Source organism: Pseudorasbora parva, chromosome 4 (assembly GCF_024679245.1).
Source record: "Pseudorasbora parva isolate DD20220531a chromosome 4, ASM2467924v1, whole genome shotgun sequence".
In the NCBI taxonomy this organism is placed as follows: Eukaryota; Metazoa; Chordata; class Actinopteri; order Cypriniformes; family Gobionidae; genus Pseudorasbora; species Pseudorasbora parva.
Window position 1 is genome coordinate 42805128 of NC_090175.1, and position 23047 is coordinate 42828174.

Here is a 23047-nt window from a genome sequence, read left to right on the forward strand (position 1 = left end):
TGAATGAGAGGAGTAGGAATGTAACTAGCTCACTCTGTGTTCAGTGCAGCTTTGGCTCTTTAATCTTCCATCCTCTATAATTCTGCATCTCTCTTTTTTCCCCAATATATAGTGTCTGTCCTCCAGTTAGTTAGATTTTTTGAGGCATAATAGACCTATTTTTTGAGGGGGCACAAATAGCAGGATTAGTTCACATTTTGCAAAAAGCAGGATGAACAACATATAAGCAACATAACCCAAAAAAGGAGCAACCTAAAATTTCAAAATATAGGAGTAACATTTTTGACAGGACTTTTTTTTAACTGGGCCATGTTTCCCCTTAATTTGAATGGGAATGAACCTTTTGCATGCTTTGTATCTTTTGTCACATTTTTGTACTGGTTTTCTAGGGTCATTAGTGTTAATTTAATTATTTTTTTTAGAAAATTCACATCCAGATTGTTAGCTCAGTTATGTAGTTGTTACAATTTTATTTTCAGATTTATATTAATACATCTTTTTCCCAACAGGTAGTGATTCACAGTCATCAGATTCAGGTGAGTATCTGTTGGATGTGTGTGTATGTGATTTTGTTTATTGTTTGTGTTTATATATATATATATATATATTTATATATCATATTTTTGTCTGTAGATGCCTGCCGTTCACGCAGTGTGTCTGAGGGTTTGAGGAATGGAGACGCCAGCAGCTCGTCCTTGACTGCTAAAGGCTTCCGCAGTGTTAGACCCAACCTACAGGATAAAAAATCTCCTACACCGGTACATATTTATTTATTTATTTATTTATTTATTTATTTATTTATTTATTTATTTATTTATTTATTTATTTATTTATTTATTTATTTATTTATAATGCAAATAGGCTTTAAATGCATTCTTGCTTGATTAAATGGCTGTTGTGTGTATGTAAACACACACACACACACACACACACACACACATATATATATATATATATATATAAAATATATATATATATATATATATATATATATATATATATATATATATATATATATATATATATATATATATATATATATATAATATATATATATATATAATATATATATATATTCAAAACATGTTGTGCCTTATGACTTTAGATTAATATCGGTCAAGTTTTTGGTGTTTAGACAAGGGTTTATATCGTCTCGGTTACGTATGTAACCCTCGTTCCCTGAAGGAGGGAACGGAGACGTACGTCGGACTTAGACCGACGAATTGGGATCTGATTTTAGAGACCAATCCTACTTCGAGTGTTTAAAACGAGCCAATGAAATTTGGCATGCGATCCACGCATTCCACGCTCCGCCCCGCAGCGCGGGTATAAATAGGAAGTGGAATGGTAGATTAGTGACTTGGACTCCTAGCGGATGCACAGCGCCTAGCGACAGGACGTACGTCTCCGTTCCCTCCTTCAGGGAACGAGAATTACATATGTAACCGAGACGTTCCCTTTCAGTTGGTCACGTTCAACGTATGTCAGACTTAGACCGACGATTTGGGATCCCTATTGAAAACGCCAGGATGCTGGCCCTTCCAGCGTCCTGCTTGAGCACACTGTACCGTCTAGTATGGTACGGAAGTCAGGGCTCCAAGCAGGGAGGACAGTCACTGCTGTTTCTGCAAGACCCACTCAGTATAACTATTGGATAACGCTGGGAAAGCGTGCCCGTCTCGGGAGAAGGAACGCTGCGGCCCCACGGCCCACATAGGGCATGGTGGTAGAGTACACAAAAGGACTAACCTGGCAGGGTAGTGCAACATATGGCAGTCCCTGGGGTGGTTCCAACCTAATTGTAGGGGGGAAAGAACACACCCAGAGACGACAGAGCAGGCTCTGTCCAGGGAAAGACACTGGGCTAGCCGGTAGGGTAGCTGGTACCGTGGAGGAATACACATGTGTAGCGGTTCCCTCACGGCTGCCGTGAGGGAACCGCTACATATGGAACCCAGCCTACAGCCATGTTTCACAAGCATACGGGTGCAGGCCTAGCGTCAGACTGTCCGCAACGTCTGACACCGCAGGGGTGACGGAGGAACTCACAGGGTTAGCCGTTTCCGGGGAACACAACTGGAGATAAATGGATGCACATATCCGGCCCAGAGGGCGGGAGTGGCATTATCAAGCCGACACTAGAACTGGCACTTTGCGCTACTGGCCACTGGGGGCGAGGATGCGGGAAGATACCGGCTCTACACGGAGGCTATAGAATCTAGCGAACGTGTTAGGTGTCAACCAGCCCGCAGCTCTACATATGTCTGTCAGCAAGGTGCCTTGAGCCAGCGCCCAGGATGAGTGGAGTGTGCTCTTACTCCGAACGGGCAAGGCACGTCTTGGGACTGATGCCAAGACTATAGCATCCACTATCCAGTGGGCTAACCTCTAATTGGAGACAGCCTTTCCCTTCTGCTGGCCTCCGTAACAGACGAAGAGTTGCTCTGAGGTCCGAAAGCTTTGGGTCCGGTCAACGTAAGCGCAAAGAGCGTGGACCAGACACAACAAAGCTAAGGCTGGGTCTGCCTCCTCCGAAAGCAGTGCTTGCAGGTTCAATACCTGGTCCCGGAAGGGAGTGGTAGGAACCTTGGGCACGTATCTGGGCCGGGGTCTCAGGACAACGTAAGAGTTACCGGGCCCGAACTCTAGGCACCTTTCGTTGACCGAAAGTGCATGCAGGTCCCCTACCCTCTTGATTAAGGCCAATGTGGTCAGGAGCACTGTCTTCTTTGACAAGATTTTAAGCTCACATAACGCCAAAGGCTCGAAGGGAGGGCTCTGAAGTGCCATGAGCACTAGAGCTAAATCCCAAGAGGGTACCGAGTTCGGGCGAGGGTGGTATGCCGCTATTGCGGTGGCGTATACTTTGAGGGTGGAGGGAGACAGCCTTCGCTCCAACCCTTCTTGCAGGAAGGAAAGCATGACACTAATCGAACACCTTCGGGGGTCTTCCCGGTGGGAAGCGCACCACTCAACGAACAGGTTCCACTTCAGAGCATAGAGGTACATCGTAGAGGGGGCTCTAGCTGAAGAGATGGTATCTACGACTGCTTGTGGTAGTCCATCTAGAACCTCCGCGTCCCGTCCAGGGACCAGACATGAAGATTCCAGAGGTCTGGACACGGGTGCCATAGAGTGCCCCGTCCCTGAGAAAGAACTGGTCCCATATCAGCTGGACTGCCTAAGGGTGGAGTCGCCACTCTCCCGGAGGTGTCGGCTGTCGAGAGAGCTCGTCGGCTGTCTGGTTCAGCGCACCAGAGACATGAATGGCCCGAAGCAACCTCAGCTGCTTCTGACTCCACAGGAGGAGGTGGCGGGCGAGTTGGATCAAACGACGGGAGTGTAGACCACCCTGACGGTTGATGTACGCAATGGCCGTGGTGCTGTCCCTAGGGACCAGAACATGCTTGCCATGTAGCGTCCCCTTGAGGCGGCGGAGTGCCAAGTGTACTGCCAGCAACTTGAGGCAATTGATATGCCAATGCAATTGCAGCCCAGTCCACAGACCTGCAACTGCATGCCCATTGTACGTGGCCCCCCAGCCCGTGGCGGAGGCATCCATGTACAGCACAGCATGCCTGGACACTTGTTCTAAGGGTTGGTCCAGGATTGGTGCACTCGGTCCAGGATTGGCCGTAACCCACCCCCTTTCTTGGGCACAATGAAGTAGGGGCTGTAGAACCCCATCTTCATATCTGCTGCAGGAACTGGCTCAATCGTGTCCTTCGCCAGTAGGACCTCGATCTCTGACCTCAAGACATGAGCATCGCTGCTTCGCACGGAGTTGAAGAGGACACACCTGTCACCTGAAAGGGGCAACGCAGCCGAATCTTCATCCTCGGAGCCCATTAGCTCGTCCCCCAATGCAGCGACCGACATCTAATCGTCCGCCTGACGACTGGCGCTCCACGCGGCGCAGTGGAGGGGGGAGGGGCCCGAGGAGCCATCTGACCCGTCGGGTTTGCCCTGACCATCACCGTCAGATCCCCACCAAGGTCATCAGCCAAAGTAGCAGCCCTCTGCTTTGCAGCTGGAGGGCCGCTAGATCGGGGGATGCGCAATGGTGTTCCACCTCCTCTGAGGTACTGGAGTCTGGACCGTAGCACTGCGATGGTCATATTCCCGGAGTAGGAACATGACTCATCCATCAAACACGTGAGACAACGAACGTGCCCGTCAAGTGGAGACAGAAATCGCCCGCACCCAGAAACACACGGTTTGAATGACATCTTGAAAAAGACACAGGGTCAAACCGTGTTGCTCTTTTGTGAATGAAAAACTGCTCTTTTAGCGTGCTGAAGCACTCAGGGAGATTACCGCGGCTACACACAGTCCGATCAGTGCAAGACTGTGTGAGCTCTCAGTGTGTGTGTATGTGTACAACGCCCAGCGTACCAACAGCTCTTTTATGTGTATGGGAAAACAACGCCCACCAAACCAACAAGCTCTTTTAGTTTTCGTTGATCACTCGCTGACGCACCGTATCACCCGCACTGGCAGTTTTCTCTCACGAGACTCGAAATTCACACTCTCCGTAGAAACAGCAATATCAGCTCCGAAGTAGAAAGTGCTGATCTACCATTCCACTTCTTATTTATACCCGTGCTGCGGGGCGGAGCGTGGAATGCGTGGATCGCATGCCAAATTTCATTGGCTCGTTTTACACACTTGAAGTAGGATTGGTCTCTAGTCTGATCCCAATTCATCGGTCTAAGTCCAGATGTACGTTGAATGTGACCGACTGAAAGGGAACATTCTTGAGTGTGTTTTCACAAGTGTCAAGTGTGTTTTCTTGACCCCTTTTGCAGTCAAACTGAAATTTCTCTAAGAAAATGTAATCTATTTGAACTGAATTTATATATATGAATTAACCTTTTTTCTGTCAGGTCCCCTTGCCGCCCCCTCGGAGAGAGAGCTATCACATGACCCCTAACCCCCCATCTTACAGTTCCCTCACAGTCCTGTCAGATACCTTCCTCTCTCCCCCACAGAATGATGACGCTATTTACACAGGCTCTGGCACTATCCAATCTAGTGCCACCTCCTCATACTCATACTCTAAGACCACCCGAACCTCCACAAGCACCTCTGGAGCCCCCCTCGAGGAGCTCCCCTTGTCCCAACAGGCTAATGCTAACAGTTTTATCACTCGGGTTCTTGGGAGCAAATTGTCCTCTTCGAAATTCACCACTGACTATCTAAATGCAGCACCTAACAAGATGAATATCATTAAAACTGACCCTAAAACTAAGCTGAAAGGTAAATCCGCTCCCCCACCTCAAGACCCCACTGCCACTTCACATGTAGCCTCTCTCTCCATCCAGTTAGCTTCCCGCAGTCCCGAACCCCAAGCAGAGACCCAGTCAGGGTCTGAGACTGATTCCAGGACTAATGCATTGGACGCCGCTGACACCATGCGAGCCCCTGTCATACCACCAAGACCAGCCGGCAATTTGGTGGTATTACTGTTATTCATTTACAGCGATAATGTACACTTACTGTACCAGTCAAAAGTTTGTAATGATTTTGATTTTTGTATGTCTTTTAAAGAAGTCTCTTACACTCTCCAAAGCTGCATTTATTTGATTAAAACTATGGTAAAACACTTATGTTGTGAAATATAATTACAATTTAAAAGAAACATTAAAGGAACTGTATGTAAGAAATGTATTTCAGTGACTCATAAAATGGCCCTGGTATGTCACTAGACAGAAATCATGTTTATTTCAAAAACTTTATCACTGACAACAGTAGTCCAGCCAGGATATTGTTTTTTTTTATTTTTATTTTATCCTTTATTTTACCAGGATAGTCCCATTGAGATATAAATCTCTTCTTCCAGGGAGTCCTGGCCAAGATGGCAGCACAGAAAGTTTCACATAAACAACATACAAAAAAAAATCTATTTGAAAAAAATGTAATCGTCATTTAAAAGATGTTGTTGCAGCCCTCAACTGATGTTGATGTTGACATGTTGTGTTTTGGCCTGAAGCTCCACGCTCCACCTATCTACCAATCACGAAGTCAGTAGTGTTTTTGCATCCGGGTTGCCAGATCTGCTCTAGTTACCACAGCTGCAGCTACAAACGTTCCTGCTGGATCCTGCAGCCTATCTGGCAACTTCAAGTACACCGCTCTACAGGCATTTGAAAGTGACTGCAATACCAGTTTTGGTTACAATCTTACATACACTTCCTTTAAAAAAAGCTTAAATATTCCAAACCTTTGACCGGTAGAGTATCTCTTATTCTTGAACTGTGAAAACAGCACCCATTGACCCTCATCTGTTGGGACAGAGTGAACAAACACAGACGGCATGATGAAAGAGCGTGTGTGTTTACTGCTAATTACTCATTTTGTTTTATTTATCCAGTCAACCTTTTATTTCTTCCCACAGATTTGCCTGTTCTTCTTCACTCAGTATGGTTAATTTGCTTCGATCACTTCTTGCTCACTGGCTTTGTTTTGTGTTCACGTTAATTTCTTGTCTTCCTTCCCTTTTATCCCCACCCACCTCCATCAGCGTGAGTTTTCCCCTGTAAGAGGGGGCACAGGAATGCTTTCTTCTGGACCCCCCTCCCCAGAACAATCAGCCCGTCGGTCACCATATAGCTGGGCGAGTCAGGATTCCCCCGACTTCCTGTCGGGGCTATTGCCCAAAGCCCTCTCGCCGACACCCTACGCCCCCATGGAACGTTCTGGGCTAATGTCGGCGTCACCAGCTGCGTCACCGGTAACTGTGTCTGCACTGAGTCATTATTCATCATCCACAGCCGGGCTTGAGGAGCTGCAGATCTGCGGCATTGACTCCTCCCCCGCGGCCACACCCACCCCTTCCCCCACACTCAGCCACGCCTCCAATGCTCCTGACGAGCTTCCTACCTTTCCATCAGCTGCCACAGGCACTAATGTAACTATCACGCTCGACTGGCACACCTCATCTTAGTATGCTGTCACATTTGTTTGAATCTACTCGTGCTTCTATGTCTTTCAGCGCTATTGAATGACTAACTTTGAGTCACATGCTTTATGTGTCAGCTTACAGCAAGTGCCTTGGTTTTTTATGTATGCAGTTTTTCATTGTGTGCTATGTATGTTGTTTCCCATTCTAAGTCAACATGTATGCGTATAAACGTTTTAACGGAATGTAAAAACTATAGGATGGGACTTTGATTTAATCTTTCGGACATTGAAAAATTAGGAATCCATGGGAGAATGGAGCTAGACATAAATGTAATTGAAGAATATCTTTTTGATTAATATCTATATTACTGCTGTACTATTTATTAATACACTATATTGCCAAATATTTTGGGACAACTGCCCAGAGCTTCAAATCTTCTGGGTAGGCTTTCCACAAGATTTAGGAGTGTTTATGGGAATTTTGATCATTCCTCTAGAAATGCATTTGTGAGGTCAGGCACTGATGTTGGACGAGAAGGCCTGCGTCACATTCTCCGCTCTAATTCATCCCAGAGGTGTTCTGTTGGGTTGAGGTAAGAGGCCAATCAAGTTCCTCCACACCAAACTCGCTCATCCATGTCTTTATGGACTTTGCTTTGTGCACTGCTCTGCAGTCATGTTGGAACTGGAAGGGGCAATCCACAAACTATTCCTACAAAGTTGGGGGCATGAAATTGTCCAAATGTATTGGAATGCTGAAGCATTAATGGTTCCTTTCACTGGAACTAAGGGGCTAAGCCCAACCCCTGAAGAAAAGACTCGTCCATTGGATTTCCAGACAGAGCAGCATGATTTGTCACTCCAGAGAAAACATTTCCACTGCTCTAGAGTCCAGTGACAGTGTGCTTTACACCACTGCATCTGACTCTTTGCATTGCTCTTGGTCATGTAAGGCTTGGATGCAGCTGCTTGGCCATGGAAACCCATTCCATGAACCTCTCTGCACACGGTTCTTGAGCTGATCTGAAGGCTACACAACGTTTGGAGTTCTGGATCTATTGACTCTGCAGAAAGTTGGCGACTTCTGCACAATGTGCGCCTCAGCATGCGCTGACCATGCTCTGTGATTTTACTTGGCCTACCCCTTCATGGCTGAGTTGCTGTTGTTCTCAATTGCTTCCACTTTGTTATAATGCCATTGACCGTAGAATATTTAGCAGTGAGGACATTTTTACGAATAGACTTATTGCAACCTGAACACCTGAAACAGGTGATGACAAATAAACACCTGAAAACAAATAAACACCTGAATTCGATTATTTGGATGGGCGTCTCAATACTTTTGGCAATATAGTGTATATAAATGTATACTGCCTTTCAAAAGCTTGGGGTCAAGAATATTTATGGTGTTTTTGAAAAAAACATTCTTATATAATGTGAAATATTATTAAAATACTAAATTTATATTCAAGATTACAATTTTTTTTTGGGAATAATGTGCACTGATAAATTGTCCATGAACATGTATGAAATGTTAATTTAATGTTGACTTGAAATATAAATAATATAAATAAGGAATATTTTAATTTAATGTTGACTAATGGTTCCTATGATGACCTCAGATTATCCATGTGTCCTTTCATAATGTTTGTTTGAGATTAACATCATTCTCCTCTTTATATTGTCACTGTTGTCACTCGAACATCATTGGAATATGAGTAATGGAACCATATTCCTTTATTACATAGATTGTCCTGCACTCATTTTCTACTGAAGGTTCTTTTAATGGTGATTGTTGTTGTCATATGGTCTAACAGTTTTTGTTACCTCTCCATCTGTTGTCCATTATTTTCTCTTGTTTCTACAGAAGCACCAACAACCTTTGTCTTTTTTGTCACACCATTCTCCTCATTAGTGACATTTCTCAGATATCTGTAACATTTTAAAATTTCTCTTTTGATGTGTACTCTCATGTCTTTTCATCCTTCTAACTTATTGTCTCATAGATTTTACCCACTCATACTTGTTTGACATAAAGTGACTATAAATGACATTACCCACAGTTTCATCTCTTTTGCTATCCAGGGTCAGATGGCTGTAAATGGAAGCTCTCTGTCTCAGAGGCCCTTCTCTCCACCTGTGTACCCGCCTCCACCCCCAACCCTCAGTCCAGGCCTGGTAAAGATCCAGCAGGGTCATAGTTCAGGTGAGGGAAAAGCTCCACACAGACCTCCGGCTAGTTTAAATTAATTTTTCAATATTTTTAAAAGGTATTTGTCAAAAGTTATAAGTCATAAACCAAGCCAACCAGCTATACGCTAAATCACAACATTACAAACTTTTATTTGAAGTAAAAATATATTTGAAAATCATACACAAAGACTGTGTACTTAACTCCTTTAGTGAGGGAAAGACCCACAATCACATGAAGCAATGCAAATGACAATCAAATTCAAAATGATAGATACATGATTTGGCACCAGCTCCTCTGGCTGAGTTCATCAGCCAAAGAAACAGTTCTGAGCACGTTACTCGAGGCTCTGCCAGAGGAGACTGTGTCATCCCTCTGCGCAGGAGTGTTTTCAGTCGCACGGCCTGGTCAGTGAGGGGCGCTACAGAATGGAATTCTATACCTGAGGAGGTTAGACAGCTCAATACTTATAAGGCCTTTACAAAAAAATTGAAAATTTGGCTCATTAACACTTATGTCTGCCAACATTAATAGTCATGTCTATTGAGCTGTTCTATATATTAGATACACTATAGCCATTTTTGAAAATGTGTTTTTTGTGTGTCTGATTATTGTAACAGGTACAATGTACCTTAAGTTATTTTACAGTGTCATTTATATTGTAGTCAATTTGCCGTAGACTTGTAAATGTATATTTTTGTTTGTATTTAATTCAATATGGTTCAATATGTGCTTGTGAATTGCTTTTCTGTCGGTTTTGCATTTTAATTAATGGTTTATATTTCTCTCCGTTTGAAATATTTTTCTCAGTTTATTTCGGCTTTGTTTGAGTGTGCCTGTGAGTCTACGCGCGGATATGATCAAATATCCAATCATATGCACTAAAGCAAGGGGGGTGTTTAGCCGCGTTTCAAAGTCTTGCCGGTTAAACATTTATTTTGCATTTTACTTGCGTGCACTAAAAGCCTGTCAAACACACGGCATTACTGGACTAAGTAGTCTTACTGCGCTAATGCACACTTTATTGTGTCAAATTTTGTGTAATTGTGTCAAATACACACAAGGTTAATATAAATAAACACACACAGTTGGTTATGTCTAAAGGGAAATCGCGTGTGTCTGTATATGAGATGCCTGCAGGTCTTTGAGCGCAGCCTAGTGATTGTGAACACTTGACCTTAAAGGGACAGTTCAACTCTAAAATTATGTTAATAAAGCAACAAGACAAAGAGAAAATCAACAACTGCTCTTGAATAAAGTAATAATAGAGTGGCTTTTAAACCATGTATATTGTATATTGAAGACTATGTGGTTTTAATTGTAGCCTACATTTATTCATTCAATTTCATACTTAAATGCTATTGTACATCTCTGAGCTGCCATATAATTTTATATTATACAATACACTAGGAATGTGTACAAGTTTTTTTTTTAAAGTTTTTCTTAACTTTTAAAGTTAAGCTTAAGTAAGGTTTTTCAAGTATTTTAAGTAAAATAAAGAGAGTATTGCAATAAAAACATTTTCTCCTTAACCTCTTTCTGTTGCCTAAGAATAGAATAGCAAAAAAAAAAAAAAAAAAAAAAAACCGAGGTGGTGTAGTTCCCTTTCAGTCGGTTACATTTGGCGTACGTCCCCGACGAATTGGGACGTATATCTCTGTTCCCTCCCTCAGGGAATGAGGGTTACCATACGTAACCGAGACGTTTTTCACCACAAATTCACTCTTATTTTAGTAATAAGTTGAAATAATATGAATGGATGGCTTCAGCGAAAGCATTTACAATTAACTAACTTAGAACTCACAGTAGGTCTTTCTTTAAATTTTAAAACACATTTTCCATATGGAGAAAATATTTTTTTAAGAATGGAGAATGGAAATTTTTTGTTTAATTTCAGAATCCAAATCTTTTAAGAACGTAAGCTTTCCTCAATTGTGTTTTTTTCCTTCTATTGATTGATTCCTAGCTTGTAACGCACAGTTCTTGTTAGTGGATGCCAGTATTGGCAGTTAATGGTGCAGTCCGGTCCTCAGGATATGATGCATTTGCATCCATTAGGTCAGACTAGGGTAATCAATACCTAAACAAAGGGAAACTGAGGAGAGGCAAAACTCTGACTCTTTGGTGGGGATTTGCTTAGGATGGCAAATTCATACAGTTGTTGTAGTAGTTTGAAGGAAGTTGCTGACAAATAGTTTGCTGTAGTATTTCCTCACGTCGTTGCCTTTTTGCTACTCCAAACCTGCATAGATGTGAAGAAATAAATGTTGCTGTCTCATTTATGCTGTGTCATATGATACAGATTTCATAGTTCAGGGTGCTTAGTCAGAGTGAAAGCTTGTGCCATGTCAGTGTTCCTGCTCAACTGGATTAGATTTGACTGTGACTGTCAACCTCCGACAAGTCATTTAGTTTCTATGCACAATTTCTGTCACTGTGCTGTATATTTTTTTTCTGGTGGACATTGTGCGATATTTTCCATGATTTTGCCATCTGTGACAAATTTTGGGGAACATTAGTTATTTTGGCAGTCTTTGATCACTTAGTGTGACACACTCATGGACAACCAATTAATTAACTTTATAATGAATCTCAGCCTCCGACAAAGTCCTGACAGTAACAAATTTTGACTCCTGCTCTGTCACTGTATCTATGGAAGCAGTCTAATGAAGAGCCAATAGCAGCATAGCAATCAATGATGTGTGTGAGTGACAGAGAGGGAGAGACGTTCTGTTAAAAGGTTGATACTAGGTTGTTGCTCTGTCTACATTTGCTGTTACCCAGGATCTCACTGGGGTCATATACAATTTGAGAAGAAACAAGAAAATTGTCAATGACAGAAAAAAAACTGAACAGCAGTCTTTTCTAATCTGTTTCTAACTCTCTCTCTCTCTCTCTCTCTCTCTCTCTCTCTCTCTCTCTCTCTCTCTCTCTCTCTCTCTCTCTCTCTCTCTCTCTCAGAGGGTTCAGAGACGGTGAAGAGAGAGATGGTTGTCTCTGGTCAGACAGTGGTCAGTAGCTCTGTGCCCATCGCTCGTTTCTCAGAGGAAGAGAAGAGGGTGTCTGTCATAAAAGCACCCCATTACGAAGGCATTGGACCAGTGGATGAGTCAGGCATTCCCATCGCCATCCGTACGGTGAGTGATATCCAGGCATTTTTAAGGGAACTGACAAAAATGTCAGAAATTACAAACTACATTTTACAAAATATTTTTTGAAAGCAGTAATTAAAACATTACTAATTTATTTACAAGATATTAACGTTATATCATGGGAGATTTCTGTTTGTATTCTGTTACTCTGTTTATGTTAGTTTGTGTTTCCTTTGTCCCTGTTCATTGGTTGCTATGGTTATGCATTGGTTAATTGATTCGTTCTGTTCACTTAATCTCGTTCAGACTGTCCAAAACATTTTTGAACAATATGAATCTGATCATATTTAGCAAGTGTGTATAGCAAATTGTGTTTACAAATCTGTTTGAATTACATTAATATGTGGTTTTAAAAACATTTCTGTAAATCTGTTTCAGTCTGACCACTCTAATAGAATTTCGCATAGTTTGTCACTTTTTTACACCCCATAAGAAACACAGCAGAAATAGAAACCAAAAATAATTGATGGAATGTTCTCTTGACACGTGTGTGGTTGGTTAGTACAAAAATTGATATTTACATTATCTTTTATTATCGTAATATCATGACACATTCTGGTTAGGACCCGGTGTAACAGAACAAAACCAAACACTCATCCTCTTTTTAAAGTCGCATGAAATTTATTTAATGAAAAAAGTTGCGATAGTACTTTCAGTGTTTCCCACACATAGACTAATCTGTGGCGGGGCGCCACAGAATCAACACCAGCCACCACGTATTCGTTTCATCAATTTGTTTTAAACGCTATTTAAATCACGCACGTTCAGCTACATTTCCTTTCCCTGCTCTTCCTCCATCTCTCGTGCGTCTCTCTCACTCTCACAAACACACTCACTCACTCTCTCTCTCGCACTCACTCACTCTCTCACACACTCACACACACGCACTCAGAATTCAAAAAACAAATAGCGTTTTGGCGCACTTAGTGTGGCATAACAGTTAATACCAGAGACGTTGAATAACAGTTCACGGCGCTCTCAATAGTTTAAACCTGCGCAGTGTCAATCATTACATTTGAATAGACAACAACTTCACTATACGCTTCACTATAAGTATTTGCAGCAATTTTTGGTAAATAGTACAGCATATTGTGCATTGATTGTTACATCAACCACATTTACAGTATCATTTTATTATAATCGTATTATTTAAGCTCTATGGAGATGCAACATTGTTAACATTAATGTTATTCTCTTTTTGTATTTAACCCATAGATATTCCTTACTATCATGGTCAAATGTGACTGTACAAAATAAATGTTCTATATTTTAGTAATATTTATTGAATATATTTAGGTCCTTTTGAGATCTTTTGGTACTAAATACTATTTGTGCAATAATTATGCACAAATATTTATTGTGCCATGACCACTTAAAATATATTTATTCTAATATTTCTATTGTTTTTATTACAATTAGTGTAGTAATTAAGGTAAAATAGAGAATTTCAATGCAAAAGGCAAATTAGAGTCATTTTGTGGCTGGAAAAATATAAATTTTCATTTGTTATGCCATTACCCACTATAGTCTAGTTGCGCAAAGTATTGCACATCGTAACTGCTTACTTATTTGTGGGTTTTAATACATGTTTAGACATGGTCAAATACTAGATTTCTTTAAATGTGAAATTTAAAGGAATACCTCAGCCCCGGTGGGGTCTTCTGCTGTTGTAGCCCATCCGCCTCAAGGCTGTGCATGTTGTGGCTTCAGATTGTGAAATACTCAGACCGGCCCATCTGGCACCAATAACCATGCCATACTCAGAAATCACCTTTCTTTTTCAGTTCAGGAGATTGTCTTGACAAGGACCATACCCGTAATTGCATTGAAGCAACTGCCATGTGATTGGTTGATTAGATAATTGCATTAATGGGAAATTGAACAGGTGTTTCTAATAATCCTTTAGGTGAGTGTATAATGAATATAGCAATATTTTCCATTTTTGATTTCATGGTGGCTTTAAGCAGTATGACATCTGTTGACTGTCACTGTTTAGATTAAAACAACAGATTAGCTGTTAATGATCTGTTTGAGGGGATTTTTCGTGATTTGTGTTTCAGTTGTTTTGACATTTGATCCTCTTATTGTGGTTAGAGGAATGCTTTTGAGCTCTCAGCAGTTCAGACTGTCTGTGAATGTGTGTTTGTGAGGAGAAGAGAACATTCCTGACTCTTTGCTGGCAGGTTACTATGATACTCCCTGTCCGTTTCATGCTCTGTGCTCTGGTGATTTTGTTGGTTGTCAGGTAATGACAAACGCTATTAGCTTTTTGTACGCTTAACCAACGAACTGACAAGGCTGCTTGTTTCTGTGTATGTTTGTGCTTCTGTTTAGACTGTGGACAGACCCAAGGACTGGTATAAGACCATGTTCAAACAGATCCACATGGTTCATAAAGCAGGTGTGTATGATGGAGTGAGTGGGAGGATAACAGAACACATCCTGAAGCATTCATTTAAACTGACAAACACATACTGTATTTTTTATTGGTTTTATTTCTGTTTAATGCCGTTTTTTAACAGATGATGACTATGCAGACACATACAATGCAACATATGCTGTCATAAACAATGGTAAGTTCTGTTAAATCCATAGACTTGATGTAAACTTGCATCTTCCATCTGCTTGCTTTAAATCTAACATTGGGTAATAGTGTAATATAAGTCTGAATCAAATATCTGTGTTTCTGGGTTGTTATTATAGCTTTTTTGTATTAAATTGTTGTTATTATTTTTCTATATGCATATACATCGTTAAAATCATGTTAAAAACAGAACAAAGAGTTGACAACTATAAAGTTAGTGTTAAATTGAGAACAATAAATATATTTTATAATATATATTTCGTTTTTTTAAAAACCTACAAAGTTATATTGTGATATTACTGATATTTCTTTAAAATAAACCCCATTTTTGTTTTTTATAATTTGTCATGTAACATGCACTACCTTTTAAAAGTTTGAGGTCAGTAAGATTATTTTTAAAGAAATTCTTACTTTTATTCAACCAAGAATGCATTCTATTGTCATAAAAAAATATCAATTACAAAATATTTATATTTTTAAATAAATCCAGTTCTTTTGGACGTTCAATTCATCAAAGAATCCTGTAAAATATTGTTTCCATAAAATATTAATCAGCAACTTTTTTCATCATTGATAATGAGTTACGTTTCTTGAGCACCAAACCACAATAATAAAATGATTTCTGAAGAATCATATGACGCTGAAGACTGGAGTAATGGAAACCTGAAAATTTTAAATTGTAGTCAAATTTCACAATACTATTGTTTTTACTGTATTTTTGATCATGTAGTTTGGGTGAGTTTAAAAGACTTATTTTAAAAACATAAAAAAATATTCTATACTTTTGAATAGTAGTGTAAGTTCATATATTTTATATTTTACTGTTATGTTGCTACTGTCCAGTTGTTTTATTGATCTGGCATATTACTGTGATATGTGTGCCTCTTTCTTAGACAACTACCCTCCTGTCCATGCCCACCCACCCCCTCAAACACACACGTACCGGCCTCTCTCACGAAATACCTCAGACACACCAGACGGTGCCGCCCACCGGGAGCTCTCGCAGTCACCTGTGCCCCCGCCTCCCCCTCCCATGCCGTCTCTCCTTCAGCTCCGCTCACGGGACATGGACAGAGAGAAAGAGTTTTCACACGACCCGTAAGACACCCAACCTCATGTTTTCGGCTCTGTTTCAAAGGCGTCCAACCACTCTGATTGGTTCTTATTCTTATCTTCAGAAATGAGTGGGGTCCTCCAGATCGTAAAGTGGACACACGTAAATACCGGGCGGAACCACGGAGCATCTTTGAGTATGAGCCTGGAAAATCCTCCATCCTCGAACAAGAAAGGCCTGTGAGTGAGGATACTTAATGAAATCATTGTGATTTTGATTTAATTTAAACTGGCATAAAAATCCTCACATAACATGGACTCAAAATTGGTCTAAATATCTAAAGAAAATTCTGTTCTGGGGTTCTCCTTCATTTTAGAGTAATTCAGTGCTGTTCCGGTAATCACAAAATCAAATATACAGGGTCAGTCTCCTATACGGATTAGGCCTTGTCCTGGATTAAATTGCTTTCTCAGCAGATACTTGCCTTTTTTAGCTCTGCATAAAGCCAAATTTGTGTCCCATAAACTGTAGAAAGTTTTAAAGTAGTTCACACAGAAATAAATAATCTGTCATTATTTACTCACCATCATGTTGGTCCAGACCTTTATGGCTTTCTTTTTTATGTGGAGCCCAAATATGTATATTCAGATAGGACATTTAAAGATGCATCCCATCAGGTTTTATGAGGATGTCACTAGTTCTCACATGTTTGTCGCTGATCATATTCATATCATATTTTGTGAATAATGACCAATTTTAGTCTGTTCCTCAAACAAAGTTATCATGACTTCAGAAACACTGAAATATAGTGCACATATGACATGGACTACTTTTATGATACATTTAAGGTGCTTTTTTGTCAACTCACTTTGATCATCAGATTGATTCACTTTCATATTTTTGGGAAAGAACATCCTAAACATGATTCAATAACATGTTATTTTATGATTGTAAGTAATATTTAGAATTAAGTACAAGTGATCAATTTAGAGTTTTCAGTGAACTATTACTTTAATTTCTGTTTTTTTACTTTTTTTGTACTTTTGATCAAATTAATGCAGCCTTGGTGAGCACAAGAGACTGCTTTCAGAAACATAAAAAAATCTTACCACCCCTAAATTTATAAAAACTCAATTTCATTGTGTTTTTTGTTCATTGTTTGTGTTTAAATTCACCTTTATAAAGGTGTTGCTCACAGGCTTAACTGTTTAGTACATTGTCAAACTGCAGTTTTCCAACCAGCTGATTGGACGTGTTAAAGCTTGGTTCTCTCTGTTTCATGGATCATTTCACTAGATAATGGGCCATCAGCCATGAGTTTGCTTATCATGAGCAATGTGGTGCTGTAGCAAGCTTTCTTTTACTTTGTGTAATAGTTCATGTAGTAGGTAAAATATCGGTAAAGGTTTGCACTAAAAGCAATCAATTGGAGCTATAGTGCTGTGGTTAACATTACGCCATGGTATTGATGCATATGCTGCAGGTTTGGATTTTCCAGCAATACATATCCTAATCCCATTTTCCTCCTAGCAATGTCACTTTCTACTGCATTTGTCTAAAAAAGCGGCACAAACAAAACGGCTCAGTCGAGGATTTTCCTCAGTGTTTCATGTCTCCTCCGAGTGCAGTTGAACTTTTGTTTTGCATTGCAGATGTAAAAAGCTGGAAGGGTGTCAGACAAAGCGGCGCAGTTGTAGCCAGTGGCTCGGTTCACAGGGAACAATGGAATAGAAATGTCAGGAGGCTGAATCACAGCACTGCCCTCAGCACAAATGCTGTGGATGTGGCAATGGGTGATGTCCCAGGTGGCAAAATGAGTGGGCAGCTTTCTCAGCATGTGCTGTCATAGCTCGAGGATGAGAGAGAGAGAGAGAGAGAGAGAGAGAGAGAGAGAGAGAGAGAGAGAGAGAGAGAGAGAGAGAGAGAGAGAGAGAGAGAGAGAGAGAGAGAGAGAGAGAGAGAGAGAGAGAGAGAGAGAGAGACAGACAAGAGGAAGAAGCATGAGGTCTCCCCCTTCTGGACAGTATTGAGAGACACAACTCCTATTAAAGGGATAGCCCACACAAAAATGAAAAATCTGTCATAATTTACTCACCCTCGTGTTGCTCCAAATGACTTACTTTCTTTTGTAGTTTCGGTCCCATTGACTTCCATTGTATTTTTGTCTGGGAGTCAATGGGAACCAAAGCTGTTTGTACCATCCTTCTTCAAAATATCTTCTCTTGTGTTGCACAGAACAATAAAACAAGGCATATAGGTTTGGAATAAAATGAGGGTCAGTGAATGATAACTTTTTCTTTTTGGGGTGGACTATACCTTTAAGCCCTGATTATTGCTATGATTTGATGTTCCATATTTTGTGTGTGAAAGAAAATGTGTTGATGACCCAAAACATCCTCCTCTTCTGTGCTTTACCCATCATGCCTTCCAGCATATTTTGGTCCTAACCCTGATGGCATTTCTCTTTTCCTCTCATTGTTTTCCTCTCTGTTTACCTCTATTCTTCTACGTTGCTTCTTGCTCCAGACGTTTGATTTAAACCCAGATGACATAGATTTAGAGAACGAGCCTTGGTTTAAATTCTTTTCCGAGTTGGAGTTTGGACGGCCGGTAAGTTGAATGAGGGTGCGGCAGGTTGGCATGCTGTAGGCTATAATCCAGCACAAATGCTGTTGTGTAATGACAATCGTCTGTGTGTGTGTGTGTGTGTGTGAGTGTGTGTGTTGTAGTTAAAGTTTTTGTGCACACTGGCTTTTTGTGCACACTGGCTTTATTTGACCAAGGAATCTGTGTTTGCATACTGAAAACAGTAAAATGGCATTAACATCACTAGTATAACAATTAGCACAATAACATTGCAAGAGTTACCGTAGCAGGTCAGGCATCAGACACGTCTGATGTTAAACCACAAGGCTAATATCCCAAGAAATTACCATGATCTGTTCTCGAAACACTCACCGAAAGAACAACATTGTCTGTACTTGTGCTCTTTTAATGGAGTACAATGTTGTTTCACAGGAATTTTATTAGTTTTTAATCACTTTTAACTTTTAGTGTGAAACACTGTGGTTTTGCTTTGGCTCTGTTTGCTGTATCACACACCTGCTCTTTTACAGCTTACAGCTCTTACATGTCTAACTCTTTTCATGAGAAAGATGAATAGATGTTGGATGATGAATACGGTGGCCCTAAAAAGAATTTGGACACTTAATCCACATATACATTTTGCACATTTCAAGCTGAACAATATCACATCAAAAAGTTCTAAATTTTAAAACAATAGAAAACTATAAAAACTAAGTATTCAGACTCTTAAAACCAGACTCTTAAAACCTGACTCTTAAAAACTTTACTTGAGCATGTACTATACAAGGATGTAATCAAATATTCATGATTAAGTGAACAAAAGTAAAAGAATACTTAAAGGTGCACTATGTAGTATTTTTCTAGTAAAATATCCAAAAACCACTAGGCCAAGTGTTATATATTTTGTTCAGTGTAGTTCCCTTATCGAGGAACTCGCACTGCGTCGGAATGCTGCGAGAACGCTTATGCATGACTGTATCATGAAGCACTCATGAAATCAGTACAATGGCGTGACGGGACATCATAGGCGGGTCACGTCATTGACCAGGAAACTATAAAGCACCCATGACCCAGACGATGTCAGCTTCTGATGTCTTCAGCAAGCGCTCTGTGTGTCTTTGTCTATTTATTGTTGTTTGTCCAAAAAAAGAATGAGCATAAGAAATGCATATAGACAGGAGATATAATGACTAGCAGACAGCATTTTTGATCGTGTTTTCCTCCCTACCCTCGCTTCATTACGAGTGGGGATACAACACATTAATGTGTTGTTTGTTTGGAGTGGCGAATGCTGCACGGTCTGCTCTAGTAAAAGGAGCTGACAGTGTTCATTCATAAAATTCCCGACGTGCAACATGCACTATCGAGAGTCTCTGCTCCTGTGGACTTTCTTCTCGAGGGGAGAAAGTCAATAAAGGTCCTTGGCTCGGATCTCGCGTTTGCAGAGGCTGCGTGTAGATCACGGGGTTGAGTCTAGTGGCTCAGATCGCGAGTTCGCATCACGTAGATTAATCGAGTAGATGAATCGAGTAGATGAATCGAATTGCTACAGATCGTGGCTTAGATCTCGCATTTGCTGAGGCAATGTGTAAATTATGGGTCCGCAATATATACGTGGGGAATTGAGCAGACAGGAATTTCCGTTTCTCTTTCTCTTATGATCGTGCAAACTAAGTATGTGTTTGTAGACTATGTCTATGGTAGACCAAGTTTTGTAAATGTTTTCTGATGGATTAAATGTTAAATACTCATCTGAAATGATGTCGGTATTAACACTATATTCAGTCTTTTCTTTGGCTGCATTTAATTTTGAGGAATTAAAGGATAAATACTTTTCAGAAGCGTATCTGTATTAATACACTATTCAGCCTCTCATCCAGACCATTTTTACTTGTCTGGTTGATATTTGGCTGCAGTTAATTCTGAGGATTTAAATGATAAATACTTTTCAGAAGATTATTTGTAATAATACATTATATTCAGCCAACATCCAGATCATTTTTACTTGTCTGGCTGATATTTGGCTGCATTTGATTCTGAGGAATTAAATGATAAATACTTTTCAGAAGATTATCTGTATGAATACATTATATTTAGCTTTCATCCAAACCATTTTTACTTGTCTGGTTGATATTTGGCTGATTTTGATTCTGAGGAATTAAATGATAAATACTTTTCAGAAGATTATCTGTATGAATACATTATATTTAGCCTTTCATCCAGACCATTTTACTTGTCTGGTTGATATTTGACTGCATTAAAAATAAAATAAAGTCCTGACAGCAGAAGGGTCAGACTTCTGATTCCAGTCCCCTTAAGAGTGGGACGGTGTTCACCGCATTACACACTGCCCGTCCCCCTTCGGTGCCATCAGGGAGCTGTTCAGCCAACCCTGCCACCTCTGGTGCTTCAGGGCGCAGCGATCCTCAGCAAGCACACGTCTCCATGTCCGCCCGGAAATGTAGCGGCATGGGGAAGCTCGTGCTCTCGGAGGAGGGCTCAAAGAGGGTCGGTTTGGTTGCTCCCTGCCAGTGGGCCGTTTCAGGACACCAAGCCGACCGCTTAACAAACACCAGAGGCTAGCCTCAAGAGGCTGGTTCCCTTAGTAGATTTTCTGGCAGCGTGGAAACTTCTGCCAAATATCTCTGATTAGGTCCTGCAGATATAACAGGGTGGTATCCACAGTAGTCAGCCAGAGCATGCTCTGGATATGGAACAAGAAGTACAGACTCTTCTGCCGGTACTTTATAGTTCCGAAGAAGGATTGAGACATTGAGGATTGTCTCATTCTAGATCTGCATCAGTTAAATTGCAGGTAAAGAAACTAAAGTTCAAGAAATGCTCACGCTGAAACAGATTGTGCGTCAAATCAGGTCTGAGGACTGGTTTGTCACAATAGACTTAAAGGACAAATACTTCCATGTCTCTATCCTTCCTCAACACAGGAGGTTCCTCAGGTTTGCTTTCGGGGGTGAAGCTCACCAGTATCAGGTTCTTCCATTCAGCATAGCTTTATTTCCCCGCATATTCATGAAGTGCGTGGATGCAACTCTGGCTCCTCTGAGACACCAGGGCATTCGTGTTCTGAACTATAGAGACAATTGATGATTTGAACTAGCGGTTCAGCATCGAGGTGCTGTTCTCGCTCACATGAAAGTGTCGGGGTTGACGCGGCGATGCCTTCGTGCCTTGGTTATGTGGAAGAAGCCTTGGTCTCTGTCCCAAGGACCGGTGTCGCGGGCTCATTGTTGTCGCTTGATGCTAATGACGGATGCATCCCTCACCGGCTGGGAGGCAATTATGAGTAAAGAGTAAATCATGGAGCAGATTTCCTGTCGAGGCAGGGATTGAAACCTGGGAAGTGGAGACTCCACCCTGAGGTGGTGGAGCTCTTTTGGCTTATCCAGCCCCTCTGGGGTTGCCATGGTGCAGACGTGGCCAAGGCTGTGTCTGTATGCCTTTCCCCTGGTGGTGCTGCTCCCAGGAATTCTGGAGAGAGACACCGGGACAGGGTTCGTCTGCTACTAATAGCCCTGTTCTGGTCGGATATATACATCAGAACGTGGTGTCTCTCCTAGACAGCTGTTCGGGTGAGATTCCTGTCAGTAGGTACCTTCTTTTCTAAAGGAATGGGGTCAATATTTCACCCCCACCCAGAGTTATGGAAACTGTGGGCTTGGCTTCTGAGGGGGCCCAGCTCATAGATTCAGGTCCTTCCACTGAGGTGGTAAAGAATATTGTTCACTCCAGAGCTCCATCTGTTTCAGAATCTAGACCCGGAGAAATTAAATCTGCTCTGCTCAGTAAGGGCATTAGATGCTTACAGCCACAGTACTGCCCTGTCGTGTAGAACCAACCAATTGTTTGTATGGTTTAAGTCCCCTAGTAAGGGGAAGCCTGCATCTAAGCAGACTTTGAGCAAATGGATAGCTGAGGCTATTTCAGTGGCTTATGAGTCGATCGGTCAACTTTCTTCACTAAGGATTCGAGCCCATTCAACTCTGAGTATGGTTATAACCTGGTTGTGGCTTTCACTCCAGGGTTTCGAGTGCTTGTGACATAGCGTGCGCTAAGATTTCACACACACAGGCACTAGGTATTATGGCGGCGTGGGTGCGAGTTCCCTCGATAAGGGAACGTCTCAGGTTACGTATGTACATAGTGTCTGAGGGAATCGCCTGTCGATTACATCATATCTGCTTTACCCTTGGTTTCCGCAAGTTTTATTTGGCAGAAACGCTTTACTCTTAATGTCACAGCATCCGCTGAGCGAACACACAGAGTAACATCATAACATAATTTAAGTCATAACTTCACCCAAGATTCTGCGCTCAAACTTGGCGTCATCAAACTACACCTTTGTTTTGAATAGGCACCCTCTAGCGGACGGAAAAATTACATAGTGCAGCTTTATTTGAAAATTTCACAAAAATGAATGACCACTAATCTGAATTTTGATGGGGACACGCCACCAACATCAGTGCTGATTTATGCATACACTAAATTTATTTGATTTTTTTTTTAAATACAGTAAAAACAGTCATTTTGGTTAATTTGTTACCATTTGAAATAACTGT

The 23047-nt window shown here is 41.1% G+C and overlaps 1 protein-coding gene across 12 annotated transcripts in view; it reads left to right on the top strand.

The window, feature by feature from the left end:
• The window catches only part of sorbs2a (sorbin and SH3 domain containing 2a), a 117179-nt gene that overhangs the window by 68488 nt on the left and 25644 nt on the right, over positions 1 to 23047 (top strand). For 6 of the 12 annotated variants that reach the window (XM_067441872.1, XM_067441871.1, XM_067441876.1 and 3 more), the window contains exons 3-13: positions 510 to 536; positions 634 to 758; positions 4887 to 5459; positions 6524 to 6910; positions 8989 to 9109; positions 12056 to 12231; positions 14581 to 14647; positions 14769 to 14819; positions 15724 to 15928; positions 16009 to 16123; positions 18411 to 18494. In XM_067441872.1, the coding sequence (XP_067297973.1) occupies positions 510 to 536; positions 634 to 758; positions 4887 to 5459; positions 6524 to 6910; positions 8989 to 9109; positions 12056 to 12231; positions 14581 to 14647; positions 14769 to 14819; positions 15724 to 15928; positions 16009 to 16123; positions 18411 to 18494 (1931 nt within the window). The remainder of the gene's footprint in view (positions 1 to 509; positions 537 to 633; positions 759 to 4886; positions 5460 to 6523; positions 6911 to 8988; positions 9110 to 12055; positions 12232 to 14580; positions 14648 to 14768; positions 14820 to 15723; positions 15929 to 16008; positions 16124 to 18410; positions 18495 to 23047) is intronic. The other 6 variants (XM_067441874.1, XM_067441875.1, XM_067441878.1 and 3 more) reach the window with 5 other exon arrangements.